Source organism: Chamaea fasciata, unplaced genomic scaffold, assembly GCF_029207755.1.
Source record: "Chamaea fasciata isolate MVZ Bird 193981 ecotype frontalis unplaced genomic scaffold, bChaFas1.0.hap1 SCAF_16, whole genome shotgun sequence".
In the NCBI taxonomy this organism is placed as follows: Eukaryota; Metazoa; Chordata; class Aves; order Passeriformes; family Sylviidae; genus Chamaea; species Chamaea fasciata.
This window is the reverse complement of record NW_027094101.1, coordinates 8358382-8371123: the sequence shown is the minus strand read 5'-3', so window position 1 is coordinate 8371123 and position 12742 is coordinate 8358382. Positions and strand designations below refer to the sequence as shown.

The following is a 12742-nucleotide window of genomic DNA, read 5'->3' as shown; positions in this document are numbered from 1 at the left end:
ACTCAGCCATGGACACTTCCAGGGATGGAGCAGCCACAGCTTCTTTGGGCAACCTGTGCTAGGGCCTCCCCACTCTCACAGGGAAGGATTTCTTCCCTGCAGCCCCATAGCAAAGGATGCCATGGCAGCAGAGACAGGGCATGGCCATGGGGTGCACGCCAGGAAAATGTGGGGGAAAAAGAAACCTCCATGGAAGGTGGGACTTCCCCTGCTTTCCCCAACTCCTGGAGCACCCCAAGCTCCACATGCAGCACCTCTGCCCCTGGACCTGCTCTCCTGTAGCAGTACAAGAAGAGCCCTGCTGCCTGCGGCAGAGCACGAGCCTGTTAACGCACTCCTACAAACCAGCTCCTGGATCAGATCCTGCAGGAAGGAGGTGAAGGGTAAGTGAAGTTGGCGCACACGTGATTTACCTATGGTAATTTCAACTTTCAGCAAGACTGTCTGGCTGTTTTGTCTCGTTACCTACTTGCAGTCAGACTCCAGTGACTGCAGGGAAGAGCCTCTTCTGTAGCTTTGAAGAAACAGGGCAAAATAAAAAGATCTTACAAAATACATATTACCAAGAGCACATGAACACGCTGTTACCTGGTCTAGCATAAAGGATAAACTGTATTTTGATGGGGTTTTTTTTCTACTTTAGTACCTTGCAGCCCATGATAAGCAAATGAGCAAGACCAATATTCAAACCTGCCTGGAAATTGTCATTTTTCACCAGAAATGCCTCAAAACAGCAGAGACAAAAGGGGGAAGACTCCTGCAAAAACCCTGCACTTGGTAACCCTGAGAAAAGCTGTTTACAAAACCCCACTGAAGACCTCAGCTTGCCTCCACGCAAGTTTTAACCTGACGTCCCTTTTACAGCCTCCAAACCTGATGAATAATTCATGCCTGGGATAAAGCAGAAATATCATATTCACCAATGCTTACCTAACAGAGAAACAAGGACTGCAAGTAAGTAATTTATTAACCCCGAACCCTGTTGCTGCTTGAACAGAGGGCACAATTCGGCTTTTGGTGGAAAAATCACTTCTGAGCCGAGGCAAAAGCCATCCCAACTCTCACCACAGCTCCAGCACAAACACACCTTGTCCTGGGCTCAGTGAGATGCCAGTGGGGGGAAAGCCCCCCAAGAGCAAGGCTGGGAGCTGCCACCCTCCCTCCTCCTCCTCAGGGGTCGCAGCCGCCCCTTCTCCACCGGCGGTGGGAAGCCCACAACCCCGAGCTCGCCCATGGCTCCAAGCCGCTTTCTCAGGCATTCCAAAATTTGGCCGGAGTCTCCCTTTGCAGCACGCCCCCCTCCACGGCTGGACGCCTGCCTAATTGCGTATTTATTTATTTCTGCATTTTCCCAGCTCCCCGCACACACTGGCACAGGGCTGGGGAGGGGGAAAAGCCAAGGCCGGCTCCCAACGCGGACCCAAAAAGAAAAAAATACAGAAAACCCAAAAAAGAGGGAGTGCAGCTCCCCACATTCCCCGGAGGGTGGGAGGAAGCCGGGAAGCGCAGGGCTGGCTGGGAAAGGGGTGGGAGCGGGGGGCAGGAAGGGGGGACGCCGGCGGCATCGCCCACCCCCTTTGCTTTGTGCGCGCTTGGGGAAATTAAAAATAGCTGCGTCCAAAGAGTGGCTGCAAGCGCCACAAAGAGCGTGTTGAGCGGAGGCAGCTGCAAGCTATTTGCTGCCCCTGGTAATCAGCATCTCGGTTTGCAGAGCCCCTCCGGCCCCCCCCAGCCCCTTCCTCCCCTGCCAGAAGCTGCCGCTGCCTTTCTCCAACCCACATATGTCATGTCAACAATCACTGAATGCAGGATCTCTGCCGGGGAAAAAAAGGGGGAACGCGCTTTGATTTGTGGAGCAGTTTTGTTGCCTTGTTCCATTCACGTCCTCGTCCTCCTCTCTGAGCTATCACTGAGGGTCTGTAGCACTGAATCCCACCAGTCAACACCAGGATACCTCATGGCCCGCAACGGGGATGTGCCAGCTGCTGGGATGCTGCTTCTTCAGCAGCATCCCTGAGGAGCAGGGAAAGGGAAGTTACCCAGCATCACCCAACCTGCAGCCCACAGCCCACTGGTGGTCCTCGTCGACCTGATCTGGTGGCCTACAACAGGGCTGGGAAGAATTAAACCTGACCCCATCCCCACCACATGGCTGCAGCTGGTGGGCTCAGGGTTGTTCTGCAGGCACCTCGTTTCACATCCCCTCCTCAGCACCAAGCAACAGCACGGTGAAAAAATGGTGTTTTTGTTGGTCCCTTTGGGGGTTTGGTCATTCACATGTGGACTGGCACGGCCACCCAGGGCCTGGGGGATGCTTGAGAGCCCAGCATTGCCCTGGCTTGGAAAGAGCTGGGATCAGGCACCCACTGCTGCTCCTTCCTCTGCTGCCTGGGGGGACCACAAGACCTATGTGAAGGTAACTGCTCAGCCTTAGCTGTGTCATTTCACTGCCAGCCCTGACATCTTCCCTCCTAAATGCCATCAGAGCTTCATTTCCACATTAACCTTTTACAGCAGATACATTTTTTCCTTCACCAAGAGCCCGCAGCCAGACTGGAAGCCACAGGTCCAGGAGTCACAAAGAAACTCCAGTTGCTACAAGTGCCTGTTTCACTCTGCCCCCCACAAACAAGATAAATGCAATCTAAACTCCAGCTCACTTCCCTCGCTACTCTGGCACACGTCTTCTACAGAAACATCTTTGCTAGGTCCCCAGGGACAAGGAGTAGGGGTAAAAAGCAGAAGGATGGAGCCACTTGAACTTGTCCTCACTGCTCAGCCTAAGAGCAATTCCAGCTTTGTGGCTCGCCCTGCAGAAGACAATAGGAGCTGTGTTGTTTCCAGGAAGGAAACACCTGGGCCAGGTCATCAAAGCAGCTTGTGTTAGGAGGTCGCTGGCTGCATCGAGCTTTCAACTCCACTTTCATCCTCTTTCTGCCTGTTAACTCCTAAACCTCCCACCACAGACTGTTTCACACCAGGGCCTCTCTCAAGAGGGTCCTGCAGCCACAAAATGTCCTTCCTGGGGGGCTTGGATGTGGATAACAGTGTTCTCCAAAGCTCACAATAAACCCAGGAACTTTTGGGGCCCCAGTGATGGCCCCTGGCCATTGTCAGTTGCCAGGACTCATGATGGAGCCATCTCTGGAGACCTTCCTGTCCCCTCAGCCCCCTCCCAAATTCTTTTGCAGCTCAGCAGTTTTACCTTCCCAAACACACTAAGCCAAACTAAAAGACATAAAACAGAAGAGGGTTCAGCAAATGTAGGGAACCATTCCTGGAGGAACCCACGGGTGTCCTGACAGCAGGACCCACCTCCTGCAGCAACTGGGGTCAGACACTTGGAGGAGAGAGACATGGGAAGACGTGAACACCCCAAAGTCACCCTTATGGGATCCCCACTCCCAACCCCAGTAATGACACTTGCATCAGCATTGAGACAGACATTAATATAAAACCACAAATGAAGTTCTGTGTATCCTCCTCTCACCCCCTTCAAGGCGGCTTGGTCCTGGCTTCAGCAATGTCCTGGGGAATGAGCCCCCAGGGCTCCCTGTAGGTTCATGGATTTTTTCTCCCCAAATCAGTATTGAAAATTAAACACAGCAAATTCATCAAAGACCTCTGAGCTCTGTCCAGAGTCACCAGCACTTGTGCTGTCTCTGCATCTCCTCTAGAGCAGCCATAAGGATGTGCTTTGTGCCCTCTCCCTTGCACCCTGATTTCAGGCGTCCCTTTCCTTCCCAGCTTCCCTGAAGGAGAAAGGATCTCTGCTTCCCAATTTCCCATAATTTCCTTATTGCTACGGCATTATCTATAAGATACACACCAAACATCCCACATAAAACCTTCTCACAGATCATTGTCCACCCTGACTTCACTACATCCAGTCTTAGAAAAAAACTGGGATGGGGGTCCCTTGTCACTGTCTGAGCCTCACACAGTCACTCCCACCCAGCCTTCCTGTCTCTGCTCACTTTAAATTTCCAACATGCTTTGATTCTAGCCAAAAGCTTTTTATGCTAAACAGAAACTGAAAGTCTTGATCTGGCAAACAGAGGCACTGGCAAAATTGTGTCCATGGAGGGAAACCGCTGGGGATGAGAGGAATGGGGTTTGTAAAGCCTGGTGCTCCCACGGAGGAGGGGGCAGGGAGAGTTTGGAAACACTTTAATGGCAAAACGTGTGGAAAAAGTAAGGACAGAGAGGCCAGGATGTTTAAGGTTCGTTTTTAATCCCTGCCAATGAATTTCAATTCTGTGCCAAAACTGAAGTAAACTGCTTTGATCTAAAAGGGAGGAAAAAAAACACACACACGGGTTCTTGGCTTCTTAAAACAATACAGATGACAAAGGAGGTAACTACAATGAAAATTAGCGCGGCGCAGCTCTGCTGACAGTGACATTTTAAAATGCCCCTTTCCTCCAAATAAAGAGGTTTTTGGAGGAGGGTGAATTAGGAAACAATAATTACACAGGTCTGTGAATCACAACATCAGAAAGCACACATCCCTTCCTCTGATCCCCCTCCAGCTGCCACCAATGCTTATACCATTCTCTTTTTTTACCCATTTATCAGTTCCTTAGATTTCTGTGGCCAGGAACGGGGCCTGGGGCCGAGCAGGTCTCCAGATGTGACCCCACAGCCCTGCTGTGTAGTGCCAGACCTCCCACCTCTGAGCTGGCCTCTCTTCTCCTATTTATACACTCAGCCCAGGGGTCCCACTGCTCCCCTAACCATTCCCAGATGCCAGGCTGGCCTCGCTCTTCATCCCACCCCAGTCCCATCAGCTCCCTCCTGACCTCCCTCCCTGCCATCACAGGCTGGAGCAGGGACGTCTAATCCATTGTACTGAGGTTAATGACATTAAGACCCATCCGAGTTCCTGATTTAGGATCAGGACCACCCTGCTGTGAGCTTGGGAAGGGTCTGCAACACCACCATGGAGGACACAATCATCCAACTCCAGCAAACTCTGGTATTGAGGTGGCCGACTACTGGTTCAAGCATCCTCCTAGATCCCTTCCCAATTTCACAAAGCAATTTGACTCCAGCAAGGAAAGGGCAGAGTAGAGACAGGGTTCACACATTTCACCAAGCTGGGAAGTGCCAGACACAGAGTGAGGTCAGTTTGTTGTGAAATGGGCACGTCATGCCCAGGGATGCTCCTCCTGGATCCCTGCAGGGAAACTAAAAGAACCCATCCAAAAAATGCTCTCACCTTGGCTCTCATTCACAGCACCTGCAAGTCTGAGATGCTCCCAGACAAGCCTGAATTTTGCCCTGTTTTCAAACCAGCATATGCATAAAGCAAAAAACCTCTAAATTAATAGTCTCAGCTACCAAAATGAAGCCTTATGTGACATGAGAATACCCCCAGGGAAGATGCAAAATGCCAACCTAGTATAAATCCCAGCCCAAGAGAAATGGCACAGGGGTAAATTGAGGCACAGAGACAAGGCCTGGCCCTGGATGTGCAGTGACTCATTAAGAAGCTGGCCTGGAGATCCACACCCACCCCTCTGACCTGCCCCAGCCACGGGGCTGGATCCATCCCCAGGCAGTGCTTGAGGCCACAGGCCCACCTGCAGGCCCAGGGAGGGACATGGCAGAGCTCTCCATCCCTCCAAACCCCCTCCTGCCTTTCCATTCCCACACAGACAGGCTCTATTTATAGAGACCTCGGCCGCTAATTATAGACCGCAGCAATCAAAACAAAAGGAGGCAAAAGCTCTGCACTTGCCACTCGCTGGCTCTGGCCCCTGAGCCCGGCACTACTCTTGTGGCAGCTCCCATATCCCATCCAAAACCTCCAGACCACCCCAGCACCACAGAGCCAGGCTGCTCTCCCTCAGCAGTGGTTTCACTGGAGGCCACAGGGTGTTTTACCAGGAGAACTGAAACTTGTCCTTGGACGCTCACAACACAGCAGCTCAATCGCAAGCCTGTTCTTTCCTGCTTTCTGTCAATAACAGTGGCTTTGTCATCCTACAGCTGCTGCAGAGAAGCATCAGTCCCTGTCATCAGCAGTCCCAGCACGAAGGTTTGTCCAGCAGCAGGAGCAAGCCACCATCAGGGTGCAGTCATGGATGTTCAGCATGGGGAGGCATCCCCAAGTGATCACACAACCTCCACATCCACCCACAGTTGGGAGGCAGGAATTTCTGCACGTCTGAGCAGGCTCGGCTTAGCCAGGGCTCGGCAGAGCTGGGAACAGCTGCTGGCAGCGTCCCTGCAGAGGGGAAGGGGGTGGGATCTGCTGGGCATTCCCAGTCGTCAGGCTGGTTCTGGGTGCCACCAACTGCACCCAGCCTGAGACAGACCCCAGGGAGAGAGTCTGGCAGCTCAGCCTGGTCTGAGAGGATGAAGGTCCATAGCCTGTGCAAATTCTCCCCAGCATAGCCATCATGCAGAACTCATTCTGTTTTCAGACCGGAACTACGCCAAAGCAAGGACAGACAGAACGATGGACACACAGAAAGAAGGTGGCCAAGCAGGAGGACAGACTCAGGATCAGTTCTGGGATATCCCTAGGCGGGTCTCAGGAGAGAGCAGGACAAGCAGGACAGTTGGTGCCTGCTCGTCCCACCTTCCACGCCCAAAATGCTCCAATCCAACACCAAACTTTACCCATCCCATGGCAAAAGGCTCCCTGTGCCCAGTGCTGCCCTATCCCAACACCTCCGAGTACCACAGCACCAAGATCTCTGGGGACTCCCTGTGGTCTCCCCAACCTGGGGTTGTGCTTTTAGCTGCTCCTCCACACCCCACTGCTCTCCAACCTGCTGGGAGCCAGGAGCACAACTTCCCTGGCCAGGCACAGGAATGTCTCCATCACCAGGCCAGGACTTCCCCCACCCCAAGCTCACCCTCCCTCCAATTCCGCTTTTAATAAGAGCAAAAATTACCAAACCCACAAAATTGATGTCTGAAATGGTCAAGCAGAGCCATTCAATCCCAGCCTGCAACTACCTGGGAGGTCTCCAGCCAGCTCCTGCATGCTCCAGAGGCTGCTCCACACCAAGGCTCCCATGGGACCCCCACCCAGCTCCTGCACAGAAACTGGAGCACACTGGGGGGAGATCATCCCTGAGTGGACTGCAAAGTGGATCCCACATGGCAAAAACAGTGTCTCTGCTAGCACCCCCTGTTACGCCTCACCTGTCCACAGTGGGGACAGGGCAAGGAGCCAGCACAGCTGGAGGGATGGAAGGGTCAGGAGGGTATTTTAATACCATGTGTCGAACCCCAGTGAGGAGGAAGGATCCATGACACTCTATCTACGACTGTGACAAGGCCAGACCCTCCTGGGAGTCATCCCACCACAAGTGGCCATGGGGTAATGAGTCCAGGAGCCAGCACTGTGGTGTCACACTGCCTAGGACACCATCCCATGCTGCACACGTGCATCTTCCCTTTTTGTTTGTATCTTTCCATTTTCTCCCTTCTCAAGGGGAAAAAGCCCCACACGTGCCTGGAGGATGTTCCTACTGTTCCCTGGGTGCTCTCTGGCCTCTGTGGCACAGGGCTGGGGCACTGCCTGTCTGCTTCTGCCCAGACACTGCAGAACCTGGGGCAGGTCAAACTCCTCAAGATGCAAAACAGCAAAAAAATATTCAGACTCTGTCTCCCAGCATTCCTGCACCCCTACCTCAGACTAGGGAATCTCCCTACTCCACCCAGACACAAAGCACCCTCCTGTGAGTGTAAGACAGGAAACACTAGCCCAATGCAGAGCCAGGTTGCTGACACTGAAAATGTATTAAAGCCTTCACTGCTCCTACCCAAGACATCTAAATTATTTAGGGCACTTGGACCAACCCCAAGTAAAAATACAAACAAACACAGCAGGAAATCTGAGCCACACTTGCCGTGCCTCCTCATTGCACGGTGCCCTCACAGGAGGCACTGGAGGAGGACCAAGGCACACTGACCTCGCAAGGAGCCTCCCTGCCACAGACACAGGTCCCCAAGGGTCCCTGTCCCACAGGTGTGCTCTCTCCAGCTGGCTTCCTGAGCCTCCTGCCCAGGCAGATCCCAGCACATGGGTGTCCACTGTGCTCAGCCTTGGGCATCCTCCCGTGGGCTTGCTGTAGCCAGCAGGATAAATCAGCAGTCCTGGGTGCTCCTGGGATTGACCTACTGGGCTCTCCAGCCCCACTCTGCAGCTCACAGCAGACGAGTTTCCCTTCCTTTGATCCCCTTTTACTGATGGGAACAGTGCTGGTGACAAGCTGCAGCTCCAGGGCGGGCAGTGGGAAGGCGTTCCAGCTGACCTACTTTCCACGGGCATCACTAGGCAGGGCCTCCTTCTCGGACACTGCCAAGGTGATTCACCACAACCAAAACCCAGCTGGCATCAGGAAAATGGGCAAAAAGGAGGGGGAACGACCTTGGGGACCCCCTCCAGCACTTCCTGACAGCGTGGGATCTGTCAGCAACTGATGAATCCCAGGCCAGGCGGGACCTGCATGCCTCTGAAACACTCACCATCCTCTGCAGAGTGTCCACTGAGCTCCCACACAAACCCAGCCTGGCAGAGAGTCAAACCCAGCGAGCACAACTCTCCTCCAGCTTGGCAGAGCACTCCAAGGGCAGCAGATAACCCAGCTGATCCCCGGAGCCTGGACACAGCCAGGCAGCACTCACCATCTCGTCGAGGGCATAGCGCAGCAGCCCGTGCTCGTAGAGGATGAAGAATCGACGCTGCCATTTCTGCAAGAGAAGACATTGAGGTGGGTCATGGCAGTACCCACCAGTCCCTGGGCCTTGCTGGGAGCACTGGAGCTGCACATCAGCTGGCAGGGCTCTGTCAAAGGTCTGCGTGCACCAGCCCACATTGCCCAGTGCTGACTGCCTTGAGCTCTGGAGCCTCGGGTCCTTGACCATTCCCTGGGGAGCCTGTTCAGTGCCTAACCACCCTCTGGAGGAAGAGCCTTTTCCTAATATCCAAACTAAACCTCTCATGACTCAGGCTCATGCCACGAATACTGGAGGCACCAGAAGGATCCCCAAACTAAATGCTCTGAGCCCTCAGCTTCATCCTGCATTATCTATTCCAGCATCCAGTGCTGGAGGGTGACAGGGTGTCATGCCAGGTGTCCCCCAGCAGCACATGAGCTCAATTTGGATGGTGGCTGCACTTCTGGCATGGCACTGCCCAGGCAATCCTGGCACCATGCTGGCACTGCTGCCTCTGCAGCTGCACAGCAAATCAGATTGGAGAACTGATCTGGCTGGAAAACTGCCTTTTTTTTTTTTTTTTTTTTCTTCATGTGTGCCAGGTTGTTTTCAGCCAAGAGCAAAAACTGGTCGAACAGGCTGAAATAAAAAAGGTCCTGGATTCATAGCCCCAGTGCAGCAATTCTTATCTAACTTTTCTCAGCCTTCGGGCAAAGTCCAGGGTGCTCAGGGACAAGCAGAACTACAGAGGACCTTGTGGACCTCCACAGCCCCAGCTTAGCAGGCAGCCTGGGTTCTGGGGAGACCCGGGTCCCATGCCCTCTTTATGTGAGGCCATCAAGTCTATGACAAGCTGTGACTCCAAGTAATGACCCATATACCCCAGGCTGAACTCAGAACCCAATTCTTGCTCATTCGGGAGCAATTTTTTTATTACAAACAGCTCCGAGAGCATTTTGGCTGCATGACAGAAGGTTCACAGACCATTGCCATCCCTCCCACGCACAAAACAGCCCCATCCTGGCAGCCTCAGCAGCAAGTTCCCTGCAAGACAAGCTTAGGGACAAGCTGGAAGTCCTCATCACAAGCCAGCAGTGAAAGGACATCAGCCTGGCCACATCCTTCTGAGCCTCACACCCCCCCAGGACAGGAAAGTGGGGGATGCTCTGACCCCACAGGATGCTGCTGTTTCTGCCAGGCATGAGAAAACCTCTTTGGGAAAGAGCTGAGTGTGTCCTGCTCTGTCTGCAGGTCCCTACTGCCAGCACTTGGCTTCAGAGCTCTGCAGGGTTATAGCAAATGGGAACCACCACTCAGCCCCTTCCTTGCTGCAGGACCTGCCTGACACTGGCATATCCACATGAGGGGATGGGATGCAGCCTCCCTCTAGAGCTCTGGGCACAGTCACGATGAGCTGCAGAAAATAAAGTAGATGTTTCCAAGCCCCAAAGGAAATTGGGAACCTTTCTTTCTGATGGTCACAGCACAGCTCAGAGTCACAAAGACCACAACCCACTTGCCCGACTTCCTTCCTGGCAGCACGGCACGTATCAGGCAAACCAGAGCAGCATCAAAAACATCAAAAAGCAAAAGCAACGAGCAATAAAACTGCACAGTCTGAGCCTGACCTGCACCTGCAGTGCCCCAGGCTGCTGCCCAGCACAGGAGACCTTGCATCCCAGAGAAGGCATTCCAGCCTTGCTGCCGGAAACATCTCCCAACTTCCTGGATTACACAAGGAAATGGGTGCACAGAGGTGCCTTCAGCACTCCCAGGGTCACAGCCACCCCCAAGGGCAGGGACAACCCTTGCTACTCCTCCTGCCACCCCCACCAACGTCATGGGGAGGGGATGTCTCAGCTTCACTTACCCGGGAGCGATGCACGGGGTTGTCAAAGTCCGTTCCTTCTGGGGCCAGCAGCAGCCAGCCACCATAAATGGGTTTGGCCTGCAAAGAAACAGCAGAGAAACACTCATGCACAGCAGAAAACGGCTCAACAGGGATCAGCACCACAGGGAATCGATGGTCAGGGACCACAGGAAACTGCAGCAGCCCCAGCACGAAGGCAGCTGCGTGAGCTCAGCCTTCTGCATGCAGGCAAACTCTGCCTTCCCAGTGCAGGGAACGTGGTGTCTGATGGCAACCCGTGGTGTGACACACACTGTGTGCCAACGGGACTGAGACGAGGACTCGGGAGGAGGCAAAACCCCAGCCACAAACTCCAAACACAGCTGCTCCTGCATGGCACCGTGCCCGGAGTACCAACCTCCCGGGTACAGCCAAGCAGCAGAGCCCATCCCCACCGACAGCTCTTCCCATCGCCATCGGCAGCGTGCCTCTACTCCAAAGCAAAAACACACTCCAAAGGAGAGCTCGATGTTTTCCGTTTGTTAATTAAGAGAGGAAAAACTACCCAGCGCTGGCAGTTCTCCAGTTCCCAGCCTCTTCCTGTGCTGTGCACATCCAACTCCTGCTTCCCTGCAGGGGCAGCCCCTGCCAGCCCGCTCCCCCTGCCAGCAGCATCCAGAGGCCCACGGCTGAGCACACAGGAAGGTCAGAGTCAGGAGGAGGGAAAACAGCTCATTCAGGCAGTCGGGAAGAGAAAGGGAAAGAATACTCGGAAAGAACCTTGCAGCACTGCCGTATGTCAGTGGAAAAAAAAAATATCCAGGCTCTTTCCACGGGTGGCTTGGATGCAGAAGTGGGCAGGGTGAAGCTGACCCACACCATGGCAAGCGGTGGGATGGGGATGGGCACTGGGCATGTCCTCCCACGCAAAGTCCTGCAGGCACCGCTCCTGCTGCCTTGTCAAGCTGTACATGATGAGCCAACACCTGGCAAGGGCTGGGGCCAAATCCTGCTGCAAGAATGGCAAGGCATTGCCACACCAGCAAGGCGGCTCCACAGATACCAAGACAGACCAGGAGGGAGGAAACCCAGAGCAGATCCAGCTCCAGGAGACCCTGGGTCTGGGAACAGTGCTTTCCACCATGGAACATCCATGCACGTCTATCCTGGCCCAGCCAAAAAGTCGCAAGGACATACACTCCCAGCTCTTCTCTAACTGATTCAGTTAATCTTGTTGCTTTCATTCTTTTCTGTTCCTTAAAGTTTAAAACTGTTTCAAATTCAGTACCTCCCCTAGATTCCTCCTGCCAGTTTCTGTGGTTTTGTAATGTTAAAAAAAAGTTTCCCCTCTGGAAAAATCCCTGCAAACAATAGAAGAAACTGCCTATGCACCAGAAACTGTCAAATGCATGAAGCACTGAGTAAGCAAACTGGAAACACGCCGGAGGAGACCTTTTGCTGTTTATAAAGTGAAAAGAAATAACAAAATCTCTTATCCCCTCCACAATATGACATACCAGCTCGAGGTGTTGCTCACCCAGCAGCTGGGAAAACATGATTTGAGAAGACCTTCCTTCCTTCCCCGTTTAAATGAGATTTAAAGCAATGAAAACAAAGTGCTGGGATTGCGATCCAATTCGGGGGAGTCGGGGGCCCTGGGCACCCCTCCACCTGTTCCCACGACCACACTGGGGGCACAGAAAGGCACCCCACCCCTCCCTGGGTTTGGCAGAGAGCCCAGAGCTCCCCGCCATCCCTGCCCAGCTCACCTGGATGCTGGTGCCCTGCTCCCCCAGGGTCCCCATGGCACCTCCAGCTGCCCAGCACCGCTCCATGCCCGGCTCCGTGCCCGTCTCCGTGCAGCCCACGCTGCCAACGCCCCGCAGGTGAGCCAGGCTCAGCCACTCCCCCGGCACACCCCGCCCCGCGCCCCCACCCAATGCCGCCCGTGACGCATCCGTGCCCACGCCATGGGAGGACTCCGGAGCGGGGGATCCCAACGCTCCCTGCCAGGCTGGGATGTGGCCACGGCCACCCGCGTGGCCTGGGATGAGCCAAACATCCCGAATTTCTCTTGTGTTTTACAGGGGAAAAGCAGAATTGCAAACGACTAATGACAACCCATCAGACACCCTTCAGTGGGTCACCGTGACAGGAAACGGGGTCCCCAAATTCCCGTGAGAGAACCTGGGGGGAGTGCTGAGCAACTGG

At 54.0% G+C, this 12742-nt stretch overlaps 1 protein-coding gene across 5 annotated transcripts in view; it reads right to left on the bottom strand.

The window, feature by feature from the left end:
• The window catches only part of MPRIP (myosin phosphatase Rho interacting protein), a 73609-nt gene that overhangs the window by 51660 nt on the left and 9207 nt on the right, over positions 1 to 12742 (bottom strand). For all 5 annotated transcript variants that reach the window (XM_066197933.1, XM_066197934.1, XM_066197935.1 and 2 more), the window contains exons 2-3: positions 10553 to 10630; positions 8650 to 8715 (exon numbers count right to left, since the gene is read on the bottom strand). In XM_066197933.1, the coding sequence (XP_066054030.1) occupies positions 8650 to 8715; positions 10553 to 10630 (144 nt within the window). The remainder of the gene's footprint in view (positions 1 to 8649; positions 8716 to 10552; positions 10631 to 12742) is intronic.